This window comes from Alosa pseudoharengus, unplaced genomic scaffold (genome assembly GCF_046254945.1).
Source record: "Alosa pseudoharengus isolate Yale_2024_CS ecotype anadromous, Long Island Sound unplaced genomic scaffold, YU_APseudo_1.1 YU_APseudo_1.1_scf_2, whole genome shotgun sequence".
In the NCBI taxonomy this organism is placed as follows: domain Eukaryota; kingdom Metazoa; phylum Chordata; class Actinopteri; order Clupeiformes; family Clupeidae; genus Alosa; species Alosa pseudoharengus.
Window position 1 is genome coordinate 41,294,930 of NW_027468663.1, and position 18,054 is coordinate 41,312,983.

General features: G+C 43.5%; 1 protein-coding gene across 1 annotated transcript; it reads right to left on the reverse strand.

Annotated features, from left to right (window-relative positions):
- Nucleotides 1-371: 371 nt before the first annotated feature.
- lonrf1 (LON peptidase N-terminal domain and ring finger 1) lies at nucleotides 372-17,378 on the reverse strand. Its single transcript, XM_076295010.1, has 12 exons — nucleotides 16,637-17,378; nucleotides 14,856-14,971; nucleotides 13,991-14,113; nucleotides 9,804-10,031; nucleotides 8,795-9,014; nucleotides 6,468-6,570; nucleotides 6,236-6,350; nucleotides 5,413-5,534; nucleotides 5,005-5,163; nucleotides 4,277-4,439; nucleotides 3,825-3,977; nucleotides 372-2,492 (listed from the first exon to the last, which is right to left on the reverse strand). The coding sequence occupies exons 1-12, from the start codon at nucleotides 17,259-17,261 to the stop codon at nucleotides 2,334-2,336; spliced, it is 2,286 nt and encodes a 761-aa protein (XP_076151125.1). The 5' UTR covers nucleotides 17,262-17,378; the 3' UTR covers nucleotides 372-2,333.
- Nucleotides 17,379-18,054: the final 676 nt, after the last annotated feature.

Genomic DNA, 18,054 nt, shown 5'->3' on the forward strand with positions numbered 1-18,054 from the left:
GAGTTATGAAACAAACATGCCAGAGTTGTTGCAGTACACTGCTGCCCTCTAGAGAGTGATGTGGTGAACTGCATGGATATCACTGCCTGAAAGTGTGCCAAGTCCTCATCTGATTGTATAAGATTAATAGGGTGAATTTAGTTCCTGTTAACTTCTGTTTCTACCATCACAGAGTATGTGGAATGTTTAAATAGTGAAGATGAGTAATCGAGTAGGGGAGGCTACACTGAGAAACAGGACTAAATCAGAGTGTCTTTCCAAACCCACAATCAGGGGTGCTCACATCCCAGGACACACTGAAAGACAGCTCTAAGGACATGGTGAAAAAATAGCTTTTATTAATGAAAATTAATAACTTAAATATGCAAGCAGAAAAAAGTGAGATATTTTCAAAAAAAAAAAAAAACCAAACAAACAAAACAATCTGTTGATTACTACTTTGTACAAATGATTTAAATACAACAGAGCAGTTTACTGGACATTTGTTTATTTTTTATTTCTGTTTCTCATTTGTTTTCCCTTAAATGTTCTGTACACACTGATTTGGCCACAAGATGGCGACTGGAAGTAAAATAACATCAGAATGATTAACTCCAGCAAAAGGAATGCAAAACCAGAACAGAAAAAAGGGTTGAGGGATGCTGATGCCCTGCGCCAACGTGGCAGAATGCAAGTGTGATGTAAGGCAAAAATGTCAGGTGTCCCACTGGGTCGTCAGAGAAACAAGACTCCAGATGATAAAAGATTCGTTCAGTTTTTGCGAGCCCATCAAAACACTGCACGTTGCCTCTGGGCTCAGTTCCAACGCAAACACATGGTCATAATACAGGTATATCTTCCGCCTTACAAAACAGATTTCTTCTTGCTTGACATTGGACTGACCAGGTACTAGGACTTTTGGCTTAGAAGGACAACATATTTCTCAAAGATAGTTTTGTGAATCGAAGAACGATATATATCCTTACAACTCAACTGAAGCTGAGCTCCTGCTTACACCCAAGCCTACAGAGTCAACCACCCCAGCCCATCTATCTAACTATGACCCCTGCGTCTGCTGAGTGGACAGAGGCTCGGATTTTGAGACACCGTTCGTCCCTATTGGTTCCAGAGACTGGACCGCCATGTCGCCCTTCTGCCCGTCACAGTTCATCAGGTGGATGCAGGTGCATTGTGCGTGTTTGTGGTTTTAATTTCCTTTTTTTTTTTTAATGATCAATATGCTTGGCGGTCATGGAAACCAACAGAAAAAATACAAACAAATAAAATCATGGGTCAAATGTACCCTCCTCCAATCACACTTTGTTTCCCTCTGTCAACAAAGTAGTGGATTTGTGGCCAACCCGTAGCTATGGGGTGCCGCTTTGTGCGTACTCGGCGTAATAAACTTAGTGACAGAAGAGGCCTGACGCTTGGAAGATTAAGATTCGTAAAAAGTTGCGTTCTTTTTGTTTTGTAAACCGGCACTTTGTTTCTTGCATTCTTTTCCCCACCGTGTTTTCAAAAAAGAAAGTTTATGGATCTGCTTTACTTTCTCACCTATCCTTAATTATAAAGGAAGAATGGGATTTGAGCATTCCCTCAGCATTCAGGATATTCTGAGACTTATCTACCCTTAAAGTAACACAGGCACACATCTGGGGTCACACACATAGCTAAGTCCCTGAAATTGAGACTATGAAGACCAACATGCCTTTCTGTTGCTTGGCCCACCATGGGCCATGACAGAAAAGCTCATTCCTAGACAGTCAAATGGACATGATTTGACAGAGTGCTTGTGCTGGCATAAATGTTTTGCCACTGATGTACATGCAGACAGTCCGAGAGAGAAATATCAGAGCATGAAGACTGATCAGAGAGAGCGAGAGAGAGAGGAGTCTGAAAGAGAGGGGGAAGAAGGGAGAGGTCAGGAAAGAAGAATAGTCAGCATGAGGGAGAGACGTCAGAAGATGGTGTGTGTTGGGTAAGTGTTGGTGCTGGTAGTGTCTCAGTTTCCACGACCGAGGCTGCTGCAGCTGCTGCAAGGAGGTCATCTGCCATCACTCCATCATCCCCAGACATCGGACCGTGCCAAGACAGGGCAGACGGACGGGCACAAGTCGGCTGTCTGGTGCTGAGAAATCTGTCTCTTGCCTGGTATGTGTGTATGTGTGTGTGTGTGTGTGTGTGTGTATGTGCGTGTGTCTGTATGTGCGTGCGTGTGTGTGTATGTACGTGTGTGTGTGTACGTGTGTGTGTGTATGTGCGTGTGTGTATGTGTGCGTGTGTGTGTGTACAGTATGTGCGTGTGTGTGTATGTGCGTGTCTGTGTGTGTGCGTGGCGGCGTCTGGAAGCTCTATTCGTTGGGGATGCTCTGCAGGTAGGTGAGGATGTGCTGGATCTTAAGCAGGCGCTCGCGTAGCGTGGGCAAGGAGAGCACGGACAGCTGATAGCGCGGGTCCACCGGCAGCACCGCCAGCAGCCACCAGCAACACGCCGGCCCGTTAGGAGTAGCCTGCAGACAGAGAGACAGAGAGACTGTTAAAGGGAGGTGTACTCTATCACCAAGAAATCCTTTAAGAGACGTAGTAATACAGACACTGCCCGCACTTCAAAATAAAACTGTCCTTAGTTTATGACGGACCAAGGTGAAATGAGAGGGGCTACTGTTACTACTTTCAGGTGGATCCATTTTTAACATCAAATATTTCATACAGGCCATCTTCTGCCCTCCGTGGATTGCAGTGCAATGCAGCATTAATGTCAGAACCGAAGGCAAAATAAGCCCTCCAAAATCATCCAAACAGAAGCTGAGACAGAGGATTATACTACATTATCCAAAAGTGAACAATCTAGCATCACAGATAACAGATAATCCCTGCAACTATAGGCAAACCGCTGCACAAAAAACACACATCTTGAGTAACTAGCGAAAAGATAGTGGTCAATGTGAACTAATTATAACACAGTGTTTGCACAAACAAGACCTAAGCACCCCCCCCCCCACACACACACACACACGAGGTGATGCTGTTCTATAAATGTTTAAGCTCTTCACCCCTGCACTAGAGAAAACCCTCAATTCAAATTCAAATGATGTAACTTCCACAATGGAGCCTCTGGGACACCCTGGGGAATCCAGCAACATGTGGAACCATGCAAGCCAACACACACAGCATGCATGGACCAGGGACTACACCAACATGTGTATATGGCAGCCAAAGTGAGTCTGTGATTGAGAGAGGTGTTTGTGTGACTGTGTGTGACTGTGTGTGTATGTGTTTGTTTGTGTGTACACTAGAACACTCTACTTCAGGACAATCTTGTGACATAACAGCATTCTATCAGTGTTACGTGATTGTCCTCATGGCAACCTCTGTCCTACTTCTGGCGCTACAGTCCACACTCTCACGCGCCCCCCCCTCCCTCCCATGCCGGACCCTGCTGTGCTATGGAAATGAGTTCACTCGAACAAACGGGAGGGCGGGATTAACCCATCTGAGGATGCCCCCTGCATGATCTGAGATCAGCCAGTGTCAGAGGTCGAGACACTTGATGAGGACCTGTGCTGACGTCAGTGCCCTTAACCCTTGTTTGGTACATCTGCACTACATGAGCCATCAAGTCTTTCCTGAACAACACAGCTGAAATTGTGCATACTTAGCCACTCATGTATATATTCAGACAACACCTTTTCCCCACATTGAGCAGATACAAATATTCACAATGACCTCCAGTACTGATAGCATGTCACTTTTTAAACTGAACACCCAAAGGTAGAAAATCAGACAACTGGACAGGCAGACAGGCAGAGAGACAGACAGACATACACATTTATGGCCCTTACCTGGATGTCTGCTTCTCTCTCAGGCATTGGCCCAAAGTGCTGTAGAATCTGGTTGCGGAATCTGGTTTTGAGGTTCTGGAACCAGGTGCAGGCTTGCTCATACACTTGATCGTGCAGCTCCTGCAGTTTGAGCAGCTCCTCGCCATCACTCACCTGATGAACACACATTCACACAATTCAATACTAATACAATGACAACATTATTATGTACTAATTATTCATACTGATTTTATAGGACCATGGTAATAATATCCAACAATGGTAAAAAGAAAATAGTGTTGAAAATATTATTATTATGGTTTATTATTATTATGATTCTTCTTCTTCTTATTATTATTATTATACAGCAATTCACAGAGCCAATAACATTCAGGAGAAGTGATAGCTGAACAGTAGAGAAGCCCAGGAACCCTGATGAGCATTGGCTAACATGCTGTGTCTGTTCTGCTTACCTTGGTGTCTTCTAGGTACTGTATGTCAGCAATGCAGTATCCGTCCTTCATGCTGCGGGAAAGCACACGGAAGCGCTTCCCCCCGATGGTGTCCACCACTGAGCGTCCGTCAGGAAGGAAGTGGACGCTCCGGATCAAGAGCATGCAGCCGTAGTCCACAAACCTGAGAGAGAGAGGGGGTTGTGGTTAGTGGGGTGTCGAAGCCACTTCCATGGTTGTCCCTCTTTCACAGTTGTCAAAACAAATCAGGTATGTCTGCATACTACATCTATACTGTATCATTAATGATTCAGGAACTACAGGACCTTGGGTTTGGATTATTTTTCTGCTAAGACACGATGCTACTCCTCTACCACAGCTGAGTCATGGTGGTAGGGAGGTGCTATTCCTCTCCCACAGCTGAGTCATGGTGGTAGGGAGGTGCTACTCCTCTCCCACAGCTGAGTCATGGTGGTAGGGAGGTGCTACTCCTCTCCCACAGCTGAGTCATGGTGGTAGGGAGACACGATGCTACTCCTCCACCACAGCTGAGTCATGGTGGTAGGGAGACACGATGCTACTCCTCCACCACAGCTGAGTCATGGTGGTAGGGAGACACGATGCTACTCCTCTACCACAGCTGAGTTATGGTGGTATGGAAGTCAAACTAACAGTGTCTGAGGTGGAGTGTTTCAGAGGACGTCAAAAGTGTCTGTCTGAGGGGCTGGGTTTAGGGGTGCCATCCTCACCCCTTCTGGGAGTCATTGATGCACATGCCGAACTGGCGTGTGCCCGTGTCCATGCAGCGGCGGATCATGAGGCGGTAGCGCGGCTCAAAGACGTGCAGCGGGCAAGGCACTGTGGGATAGGCCATGGTGCACACAAAGATGGGCACATTCTTCGTCAGGCTGGAGGAGAAAGAGAATAAAGATGTCAGTTTCACTGCAATAGCAGACAAACAGCCAGGTGGATGCAGGAGGGTATCTTTAAGGAACCTTCTCAATCATTTTACTATTTTGCAATTTACAGTCTCTTCATGGCTGACTCATCATGTCAGATGTACAGAATCGTCACGTGTGCTGAGCAACTCACACTCCTGTCCAAATGAACATGCCAGTGGCTTGTCTGCTGTTAGCTGAACTGCTAACTGTACTCACTCAGACAGCTCTTTGGTCTCCTCCACATGGACCATCTCCCTCTCCGAGTGCTCTTCTGATAGGTGCTCCTTTATTACACTGTCTAGGACACTTGTAACGTTGTATTTTCTAGCGGCAAGATACTAGGGAACAGAGAGAGAGAGATAGAGAGAAAGAGTGACGTGAGAAGAAGGGAGAGAGCAGTCATCCCGCCCAGCCACAAACCGGGTCTCCGGGGCCTAAACCTGCCGCTTGACCTCAACAGCCAAGCACGCTGATATAGCAGTCAGCGCACATACTTAACCGTAACGACGGCACTCCGTCACAAGAGGAATTAGAAAGAACAAGACCAGGAACGATGTAAGAGTGTGATGACAATAAAACTACAGTGGCTGTCCCACAGTCATGGGAGGGGTGGCCTGGACTTAGCATTACATAAGTAATGCTTGGCCTTAACGATTACATAAGTGCACCCACAGTTGAGTAAGAGTGCATTGGGCCAAGTGCAGGAGCTTTGCCCCAGGAATAATTCCACAAGCCATTCAGTCTGCCAGGTCTTAGTGTTGAGCCAACATCTGACTGACACAGAAATATCTGAGACCCAAAATGCCTTTCATTCATAATACCACTTTAGATGTTTTGCCAAGGCCTCTCTGTGTTTTTTTTTTTCTAATTCAAAGTTTGTGAAACAGAAAAAAACAGTGCTAGCTTCTTGTGTTGTCCTGAGATAAGCCCAATTATCCTTACAGAACAATCCGTTCAGCTACTTCTCTTCTAGGTGGAGCAAGTTCGGTAAAGAGCCAGCTTAGGGTGAGGTGGTTGTGTCTAGGCAACAAGCTCCTACCTCTTTCAGACTCTCTTTGCAGAGGGGGCACTGAGGTGTGTGGTCTAAACAGCGCTCCAGACAGCTTTTACAGAAGGTATGGCCGCAGGGTGTCGTCACCGGCTCATAGAACAATCTGGAATGAAAATATAAAGTATCCCAAACCATCAACATAACAAATAATGAATGGAAGAAGTATGTTGCTGTTTGTTGTGGCTAAGATGTTAATCGAAATAATTAATATTGTTCTCACCGTATACAGAGGGAGCACTCAAAGTCATTGGGGTCCAGCAAGTCCCTGATCAGAGTCCTGTGGGAGGTAGGGGAGGTTCTGCTACCGCGAGCACTTGCGGTCACTGGAGCAAAAGAAGGAGAACACAGGACAGGGCAGGAGGAGGACAGCAAAGGAGAGGAGAGACAAAAAGGAGATCAGAAACAACGGACATGCTTTTAGTCACTTATCTGTTAGATGCATTCGGCCTGCTGCGGGTTAAAGTTCGGGCTGTAATGTGTTAGGCTGATGCCACCACTAGTGGGGATTAAGACACAAGGATGCTTCTTTTTCTCAATTCAACTAGACAAAAATGGAACTAAAACCCAACTAGACCAGCAGAAAATAACCAATCAGAGTCTTAGGGAGAGGTTTAAACATATGAATACCAACTAACAGTAGTTAATACTCAAAGTAAATGTGTCACTAAATCTAGTGACACATTGTGTGAATGTGAAGTCAATAGGTCATGTAAATCTCACATTCAATACATACATATAATTTCAATTTAAAACAGCTGTGGTGTAAAGGTACCTGCAATAACTATGTTATATATTAGCTAAACTTCTCTCAGTGTTTCCCATACATTGACTTATTTGTGGCGGCCCACCACAATATCAACACTGACCACCACACAATGATTTTCCTGGTTGTACTAAATTGTGCTTAAATCTGGTTAGAATCATAACCACACTGCACTAATTTGTTAAAAACTGTTGCATTCAAATTAATTCTGCAAACCTACCACCACAAATAGAATTCAATTCTGTGGAAAACACTGTCTCTATAAGCTCTCTGCTGTTTCTGCATGTTGTGTGTGATGTCTGTATGCTACTGAGACCTTGAATTTCCCCTTGTGGATCAATAAAGTAAGTAAGTAAGTAAGTAAGTATCTATCTATCTATCTATCTATCTATCTATCTATCTAAGACTGTCAATAACTATGTTATATAGCTAAATCTCTATATAAGACTGTCAATAACTATGCTATATAGCTAAACCGCTCTATAAGACTGTCAATAACTATGTTATATAGTAGCTAAACCTCTCTATAAGACTGTCAATAACTATGTTATGTATTAGCTAAACCTCTCTATAAGACTGTCAATAACTTTGTTATATATGTGACCCTGCAAGGCGAAACCAGTCGTTTTGGTAAAATTTACAAAATTAAGTTATTGTACTCACACGAACGGCCATAAACTAAGCTTTCCAACGATATGTATATCGAGGGTATTGCAAAAAGTATCGCTAAGATAACCGCATCCAAAGTTGGCATGGTTCTCCTGTCACAATACGCCAGAAGAGGCGTGCGATAGTGTGAGGGCACAGCTATGATCAGCCTTACGGTAGCGTGACTTTGAAGCGGATGACTGACTATGCAGTTTTAACCGTGCAATGAGTCTTTTTCTGCCCCCTAGTTAATACCTGGGACGGTCATAAGGTGTCACTGTAGAATAATAATTAATTTATTTTGGGGGAAGTAAGGGGAGAGGAAGTTCTGTGTACACAGATGGTGCATAGCCGAGCCTACTTTTAAAATGCGCTAGCCTACTTCAATGGAAAACTTCTCCTGGTCCCTAAAATGACGCCAGGATATTTCTAAAAGTTCGTGCTTTTGACCGTTCATGCCCTGAAAGGCAAGTCTTTCACATTCATATTCGGTTACATCTGCCAAGAACGATATAGAGCTGACACATTGAGTAACGAGTAATGAGTAGCCTATAGTAAATTAGCTCTACCGTACCCTACCGTAAAACCTTATAGCGGCGTGGAAAAAAGGGAATGACTGCTAATGTGTTGAATCTTCACCTAAATAAAGTAGGGTTTAACAGTCAAAACGTATATTTATCCGTGAAATTTGTTCACAATATGAAAGTGTAGACTGTATACTGTTGAACCTGTACATTTGTTTATCGTGGATTTTCTCAAAATAGCACCGTGCGCAAAACGACTGGTTTCGCCATGCAGGGTCACATACTAGCTAAAGCTCTCTATAAGACTGTCAATAACTATGTTATATATTATCTAAACCTCTCTATAAGACTGTCAATAACTATGCTATATATTATCTAAAGCTCTCTATAAGACTGTCAATAACTATGCTATATATTATCTAAACCTCTCTATAAGACTGTCAATCACTATGCTATATATTATCTAAACCTCTCTATAAGACTGTCAATCACTATGTTATATATTATCTAAACCTCTCTATAAGACTGTCAATAACTATGCTATATATTATCTAAACCTCTCTGTATGACTGTCAATGGAACACTAAAGACGCTTTCATTACTGCCTCTTACCTCCTTGCTTTTTATGCTTGTTGCCTCCGCTGTGGACAACAGACGATCCGGCTCCTGATGATGACAACTTCCTTTTGAGCAGTAAGGCCTTTTCCTGGTCACCTAACTGGGGCGCGGAGTAGACCCGCTTCAGGCCCTCCTCTCCGATCCCGCCGTGGGTGCGTAGGGAGTGAGCTCGGCTCAGGCCTGACCGCTCCAGACTCTCAGACCGACCCGCCTTCTGATGACGCCAAGAAGAGGAGGGAGAGAAACAAACCACAGTGAGATATCAGGCTACCGAAATCATAATAAAATCAAGCTGACCAACATGGATATTCTCTGACGCCAACAACAGTAGTGCATAGGCCTCTCATAGAACTCTGCTACTTAAGGATAGCATTCAGGAGCAAGAAAAATGGATGCTTTAACATGGAACAAAAGCCAGCTGCATTTTTTAACTCATGAGTATACAGTGGCATGTGATTCGATAGATAATACATAAAGCATCAAGAGGAGCAGGACCATATGCATAACAGATAGTGTGTCCTTCACAGTGGCAAGATCACGGGCATCAAAAGCACACAATCTACGGGATGAAAGAGCGCCTCTCTGCCAAGGCAGCTAACCGCGGCCAGCAGAGAGAGCAGCCAGTCACACGCTCACATGTGATGAACCACTGCAAAACAACTTGGACTCTATCAATCTATTACTTTGCTCTACTCTTTCCCCATCAGTTAGCAATGAGTTGTTTCAAAATCTCACTTTTAAAGCACATCGTTTCACTAAGTTTGAAATTGACCTCCATTCACTGTAGCTACGCATTCTGTGGGTTTATATAAGTGCAGCTGGCTGTTTCACAGCTTTGCTTTGTCCACCGCTCTGGGGTGCGTTTCCCAAAATCATAGTTGCTAACTAAGTTAGCAACTTTGTTGGTTGCAATGCAATTTCCCATTGACAACCAACTAAGTTGCAGGTTAGCAACTATGGTTTTGGGAAACGCACCCTTGTTTGGCTTGCTGCTGGAACGTACCTCAGGAGGGCCTGGATGGGGGTGGGCAGAAGCGGCCCGGAGAGGTGCCTGACGCTGGGGGGAGCAGGGGACCTGCTGCTGCTGCACTGGAGCATGGGAATGACTCTTCTCCTGGGAGAGGTCTGACACCTGGGTCTTGCTGCGCAGGTGCTGGGAGGTGTTATGGGCCGTGTCACGCAGGCCAACCTTCACACTGTCACAGGCCGGAGACAGCAGGCTATGGAGGATCTATAAGGGAATGCAGAGAGAGAGAGAGAGAGAGAGAGAGAGAGAGAGAGAGAGGGAGAGAGGGAGAAGGAGAAAAGAGTGCGTTTAAAATAAGTTTTTAGAACCTACGCATGATCAGAGGAGAAATACAGAAAAAGCAGTTGACGTTTTGACACAGACACGGCCAGTAATGGGCCTTCACCAGGGCCAAACCGGAGCTGGACAGCTGCACTGTATAGGTGTCCGTCAGGGCGAGGTGAGGAAAGACTAACAGCAGTGGGGGATGGGGGAGGGGGGTGGAATCTGGAAACTGGACCGTGCCAAGACTGCGCACAAACCCAGCGGGTGCCTGAGAAAAGCACCCCTTAGCTCCACTGTGGCTCGGAGACGGGACAGTGGGACCCAGAGGCCAACAGACTCAGGACTCCTCCAACCAATTTTTACCCTTTAACCAAATCACCATTTTGTTGTATTCTTGTCTCATCGTTTTTCTGTGGGATCCTGCCCTAATCTCAACTAGGGCTGTCACTTTTGTGAAAAAATCCTGTTCGATTCTTGAGACATAATTGTTCATTGAATCGATTGTAAAATCGATTTTTCATGTCTAAAGACGTTTCAATTTTCAACACCAAATATAGGACAATCCACGAACAACTAACAGGCATTAGGACGAACGTAAATGGGGCGCTTGAAGACGCACAATGGCGTGAAGTTTCGTGCATAATGACAAACAGGAGTGCAACATTCTCGAAAAACAATAAGCAGAGTGGACTGCCATAACATCAGTGAAAAACATTACTGCAGGCTTCAACGTGGCTGCGTTTACAATTAGAAATGTCAAACAAATTTCGCCTATGTAGAACTCACGACTGCACAGTTTGCATACCGCTTTGTCCTTCTCCATAGTTTGATATACCCAAACCCCGAAGTGCTTCCATATCGAACTCCACAAGTTATTAGGGCCTATCACTCGTATCTCTCATGTCGCACAGGTTGATCGCCTTGTCCTTAAGTTTTTGGCAAAACACCAGCAGCACAGCAGCCGATTGAAAAAGCGGTGCGTAAAATTGGTGGGAATTTTCTTTTTAGCTTTCGCAATGCTTACTGCACTTCGGAATTCTTTGTTATTTTTTTGCTTGTTCCTGAGTTCTGAGTTTAATTCGTTTAAAATTAATAGTGTACATATTTGGTTGAAATCGATTCCCTATTTTAGTTTTTGAAACTTGTGTTGGTTGGTCCAATCGATTGTGCAATCGATTTTCGAACGTAAAGTGACAGCCCTAATCTCAACCTACTACAACGTAAGTGAAAGCACCCATGTCTCATGGTGTTATTCACTGTTCTTCAGACACAATCATCCCCATAACTACAATAGCTGCTGTACACAAGTGCAAAGATGTTATAAGAAACTCAGCGTTAACCCTAGTATCAGTGATAACTATGGGTTCAACTTGCACCTGGCATAGAAAAAAAAAAATTCTGGATGATTCTGCAACTCAGTTAACTAGCCTTGAAGGCTTCCAAAATATTGCAGATTACGGGCTGTATTTTGCCTACTGGCGCAGGCGTAAAACTCGTTTTCCACCCGCGCAAAGTTTAATTCGGTATTTTGCACATTTATTTTTTTAAACAATGCGCCCAGGGGTGTGGCTATTAACAACCTAGGGAGGGGCCTGGCGCATTGTCTAAAAATCGCTATCGTACAACTGGTCAGAAGTCTATGGCGAGTTGTTTATATGTTATTTTAAGAGCGCATTGTCAACAGTCATATTGGCAGGTGCACGCACCATCCTTCTATCATTCATGAATGCACACCAACGCACGTCCATGCAAAACATTACAAATTGCACGATTACAATGGGAAACATAATTAGAATAAAGATATTACGAAATACTGTACATCTCATGATGAGTAGTTATTCACCATCTTTTGCAAATTGGTAATGACGGTTAAAAGTGATTAGGGAAGAGGCGAGAGACACGTATGGAGCACAGCTGAAGACGCACTGTCACGAGATATAAGCAACTCCTCTGCAGGATAAACGTTGTTTTATTCAGTCATTTGAGCAATATTAGGGTAAGTGTTGCTTTTTCCAGCCTATGTTTTTCGATGGTAACCCATTGTCAGTCAATAGTGAAAGTAACTGCATATAACAGTCTTGTCGTTGACTGACACCTTAGTGAAGTTAGTTTCACTTTGCCAATGAGTTCAAATAATAGACGAGTGCAAATGCGTGAAGGCTACGCTAGGTTTTAGTAAAGCATGGTTTAGGAATGACTATTCCATACGGTCTCGCAAGCAGCCTCCTTCAAATGCGCCGTTGAATGCCAAAATACCGATGCATTTATATGACATATCGCGCTTTGCGCCGTTAAAGGCAATGACAGATGTCCCCAAACACACCCATATGACTGATTAAAAAAAACCTAGGAACACCTTGTTGCGCCATGCGCTCCACGTTTGATAACAAAACCCCTCCCAATGTGAACTGGACATCCTACTAAATTTGAATAAACTTTTGACGAGTGACGATGCGCTTTAGAATGTCATGATAGGGCCCTACATTAGTGAAACAAGCCTTAAAGGAACCACATAGAAAGGTTAGCAAACAGGATGAAGTCAAAACAGTTTGCAGACAAAAGGACTAATGGCAGTACATTATTTTAGTGTTTGTAGGGTGCAATAGCTCAATCCTACAAAGTGATGTGAAAACACAGGTTCTCTTTTACTATGATCTTAGTAACCTTACGGATTATGCCTATGTTCTTTTGCTTTGTATGTTTTATCTAGAATTTAAAACTTAAACTGTTTACCATGTTGTTAGTCGCTTTGGTTAAAAATGCGTCAGCCAAATGTAATGTAATCTAGAAGGTTTTGTGACTGTGAGCTCATACTGCCAGCCACTACAGGACCTGGTGTCCAGACACACTGATCTGTGCCATAACAGTACACTCTGATTCTACTCCCCATTTCCTGCCCTCCTCCCCCCTTGATATCTCTCCACAATTTGCTCAATCTTTTCTCTACTCTCTCATTCCCTCTCCTTCCAAATTCCTGTCTCCCCCTTTCCCTGCATAAAGGATCAACACACACTCAGTCCAAATCATGCCAAGAGGATGTTTTCTACTCTTCAAAGAATGGTGAGGTCTGTGCCCTTCTCTGAGAAAGAGGAACGAGGAGAGAAGGGACTTCCATTAGAGCTGCCTTTACTGCAAACACCACGATCTAAAGCTGAATACTGGTCTAATGTGTCATGGGGATGCAGCCATGGACAGAAACATAAACAAGAAAACAGAGAGACACAGAAACTAGAGAAAACAAGGCCTCATTTTTATGCAACAACCCGAGTTCTCCACTTGAGTTAATGTCATTACTTAGAAAGTCACAAGGCTTGACCTTGTATAATCTGATAACGCACTCGCATGCTGGCTTGAAACAGCCATTACCTAACATGTGAAACTGTGCTGTGGAACTTTAAAACATCATTTTCTGACAGGAATGTAAATTTCGCTATAACTCTACAGTCTACACAGGATAATAAGATACACAAGATATCAGAATAACAGGATGAAGGACAAGCCATTAGGTACTGATTAGATCACTCTAAACAACCTCATAGTGCAAGACAACCCATCTCACCCAATACCCAATTCTCATCACTCTCATTCATCAGCCTCCAACACCATGTGATCTATGTTCAGCATTGCTTGTTTCTCACAGCATAAAGGAGCAGGGAAGGGGTGTGTGCACGCACCACACATGTGCCAAGGCTTGCACACAAGGTGTAGCCAACATTTCCAAGGTCGGCCGCCAGATAACAATAGGGACAGGATGGTGGGAGGCATTCTGACTTTATTTGACATAATGATTAGGTTCTCACAAGACAACATAAGCACCATGGCCTGGTAAACATAACAATGAGCCAAGACAAAAGGCCTCTCAAAAGCAAAGCCAGCCATGCCATGAAACAGTAACTTACCAGCTCTACTTCCCGCTTGGCTTGACAGAAGTTTTCATCCAAAGCCAGGCAGTGCAGGAAGACTTGAAGTGATTCATCGACCTCACCCATCTCTTGCAAGACCTTGGCCTTACGGTAATAGCCCTGGAAAGAGAGAAAGCGATAGAAGTTGTTCTTAACAAACCATGCAGATCTGAACAAGCCACCATTATGTGGGCATGAGTATACTGATCCAAGACTTGGATAACCAGATTCTTGTAAAAAGGGCTGGCTAAATACACTATTATGTGACTGCACATGAATTTGTATTGTGAAGATTCTCTTATGGGATCAAAAGAGTATATATACTTAAGAGAATAATCATACATGTTGGGCATTTAATACTAAACCTTTTTATTTTTCATTCCAAACTTATCTAATAACTACATGATGTATCAAGGCAAATGCAATGTTCAGCTGGTGGTAAAAGTCTTTGGAAATGAGTATGTATTTATAGAAAAACAAAAGGCAACACTGTGAATACATAACATTAACAGAATGTGGGCCTGCATCATGAGCTAGTCTAATTAGTTTACGCAAAGCTAAATTTAACCGACTGATATAGCTACTTGACAGTGATAAAAATACTGGCAAAGAAGATGACAGCTCTCACAGAGAAATCCCCTTGGATAGAGGGTTCCTTGAAAATGGCCTGCTGACCCACATAGGAGACACAACCCTAATCCTGGCCTCACACACGTTCTCCTTGGTCTCTAATTGTCTCCATTAAAAAGGCATGAAACCACACCAGTTTAGCCTTTGCTCTCCATCCAGTACATGTGAGTAGGCTTGAGAAAGCTCCATCAGTGAGGAGAACACTGTGAGAGGCCTCATTCCGTTAACCTACCTCTGGTGAGGGGGCAGAGGTCAAGCAAATGTCCAGATCTTCCAGGGCCTTCAGATGCTGCCCCAGCCCCACCAAGGCATCGGCACGGGAAGCACGGACACGAACATCACCAGGGTCTAGGTAGAGAGAGAGAGAAACAGACTTTCAAACTTGTCCGTTTCGAATTTTAAGCCTTTCTTTTCTTTAGTAATAGGTTAATATACTGCATTTGTCAATTTTTTGTGTGTAAAATAGCTGATATCATGACATGGTACTCCGCTGTTAGAGTAACAAATAATATTTATAATAATAATAATAATAAAACATTATTTCAGTCACATTGCTTCAGTCACTGTACTACTGAGTGAAAAAAAAATGCCAGTGTGTGTTTCAAGCGGCCGTGCACACACTTTGCAATACTCTGCAGGCACGGGTCACCCATTTCTGTTACATAGCCATCCTTCAGTCAGTTCAGGACATTAAGTCAGTACAACATTACAATACAATAGAAAAAGATAACTGTAGGGATGTCTGTTTTCACTGTGCACTGTGATATAGACAGTCTGCATCTGAATGTTCTTCACCTCTTCATATTCATTGCGAATCTGGTTTTCTGCTTGCTATGATGTATTCAAGAATCAAGAATATACGTTTCGGGCACAGCCCTGCATTCCAAAGCTTGGTTATGACACTGGGTGAGGGTGCATCAGATGTGTCCGTCATATCACACTAGTATATTTGACAGATGTACAGTAGGCCTAACTGTGAGACAGGGTCAACTTGAGACATAACCACAGAAGCTTGTACATTATTCCGTTATTGTACAGTTTAAAAGCAGAAAGACTTCATCAAACCACAATTTAATTTCACTAAGACTGAGCATTCTTCCTCTGAAGTTTCCACTCTGCTCAGGACACATGCTGTCCTTATTGCTCAGTACACACTTCAACTGTTATGTCATCAGGAACAGGTCATCCTAAGAGTCTGCACCATGACTATCCTATCGGCAGACCTGTCTGACCTAAATACCTGTACAGCTATGTCTGAACCATGATCTAAATCATGTCAGTCTAATTTCAGAGTGCATTATCATGATGCAACACAGGTTTGAATGGCTTATATGTTGGCCACTCAGCCCCTAATTGAGCACATAGCAATGACATTACTATAGCCTACCAAATCCTAGTCGTGTGACCAAGGTTTGCCAATAAGCTTAAAGCTAAATATTGAAATTGTGGATTTCTATCACATCATTCAGCGTGCCGGATAAATAACGTATCTCCCATTTCTGTTCTTGGTTTAAAAGCTGTCCAGGGACTGACAAGATACTGTTAGATAACTGATAACGTTAGCTTACTAGCATGAGATGTTTTGCCTTGAGACAAAACCTAGCCTTGAGTTACATTAGATTTACAGTAAAGTCACTTAATTATTGGAGAGGTAGGTTAACACTAGCAAAGTTATGCGCACACATTTTATATTGCTGTCTAGGTTACAAAACATGTTGCACTATGTCACGACCTCCCTTACACAACGAGTCGCTGCTGCGCATGCTCTCTTTGCGACGGTTTTGTAATAAGGTTACATGATTAGCAAAAATATGTTAGCTTCAAGAGTAAGCTACTGGATATGTTGGTCAGTAGAACTCGTGCCTAAACTCCATGTGAATGCGTATTTTCAAACATGAAGAATGAGCACCAACATCAGTACAGTAGCCTACTGTACATAATTCCAGGGATAGGGTCCTGACATTATCCTGTGGTGAAAAACAGATAACAAAGCAATAACTTACTGTCACTTACCCGTATTTATTACACTGTTAGCTAATGCAAGACCCTCTTCAAACTTTTTTGCTCTGATTAAACAATCTGTCTCAGTTATCGTTTTAGACCTTTTCATTTCATCGGGGAAACATTTTTCGAAAAGTCCGTTGAGAATCACATTTGTTCGGCACAGTCCTGGCCTTATCCTTAAGTCCTCATTGCACACCTTACATTTAGAGAAAATGCCAAGTTGTAAACATGTCCTACAGTAAGAATGCCCACAGATGACCGTGACAGGTTCGCCAAGAAATACGTGACATCCTGGGCAGTTGAAGATGTCATCCTCGGCACCTGCCTGATGAGTGTTTATCAAAATCGAAGGCGTTTCCTCCTCAACCTTTTTCTTGAAGTTCCGCAGAATGCACTCCACCAAGGTAGTGAGCTGATCTGGTCGTACAGAACCATACCTCAAAGCCATAGAAAATATATCGACGGCTTCTTTAAGACGGTTTTCTGACGCCAAAGCGTCAGCTTTTAATAAAATGAGTCTCTGGTGATCTACATGGTCCTCTTCTTCGTCCCAATCGAAGTCGCTTTCGGGCGCTATGAAAAATCCCCCTTTCTCCTTCAACGGGTCTTCTTCTTCGGGAGCCTGGAGAGACATTGTTCAGCGGTGACATACAGCGTCTGATACCAGCTATTCTATTCTGTTACAAATTGTTTAGCCATCTCTGTACAATACAGCATGAGAGCCAGCTGGAACTGTTGCCGAACGTCTCTGGTCTACACGTTACATAAAACGTTGTCACGTGAACACAAAAGGCGCACTCCCATTGGTTAGAGAGGCTTGATTACAAAACCTGTGTTCTGAAGTTTCATAACTACAACTCCGGAAGAATAACAGTGCGTAGCAGTTAGAATCTAGCATACTGACAGATGCGGGAATAGCGCTAAGAAATTAATTTCAACCTAATCTACAAAAATCACTCTAGTTTAGGTTTTATTTGTGTCAGTGTGTGTTTAAATAATATGTCTTTCGCTGTTCGTGATTAACTAATCTGTAATTCGTTATTCAAGTGTTACAAAAGGGTTACATCAGCAGCTGAAAGATCATCGTGCCAAGGTATTTTGCCGGCAATGGCATTTTTCACTCCCATACAGCTCAACAGTCCCGCCCACCTCCGATTCCAGAACTAAGAATCCCATTCATTTTCTCCACTGAGAACTGGATTATAAGTGCCAGTTCAGACCTCCATAGGGCCCTAAAATCCTGCTAAGGGGCCCTCCTACCTGAACTCTGAGGGACAAGCCTAACCATTTTTCACTCCGAGCTCAACAGTTCCGCCCACCTCCGATTCCAGAACTAAGAATCCCATTCATTTTCTCCTCTGAGAACTGGATTATAAGTGCCATTTCAGACCTCCATGGGGCCCTAAAATCCTGCCAAGGGGCCCTCC

Coding starts and splice junctions, on each gene's coding strand:
- lonrf1 (XM_076295010.1), bottom strand. CDS start 17,261: ATGTCTCTCCAGGCTCCCGAAGAAGAAGACCCGTTGAAGGAGAAAGGG. Junction 6,571..8,794: donor CAAGCATAAAAAGCAAGGAG/GTAAGAGGCAGT, acceptor CTTTTGCTCCAG/TGACCGCAAGTGCTCGCGGT. Junction 5,164..5,412: donor GAGACCAAAGAGCTGTCTGA/GTGAGTACAGTT, acceptor TTTCTCCTCCAG/CCTGACGAAGAATGTGCCCA.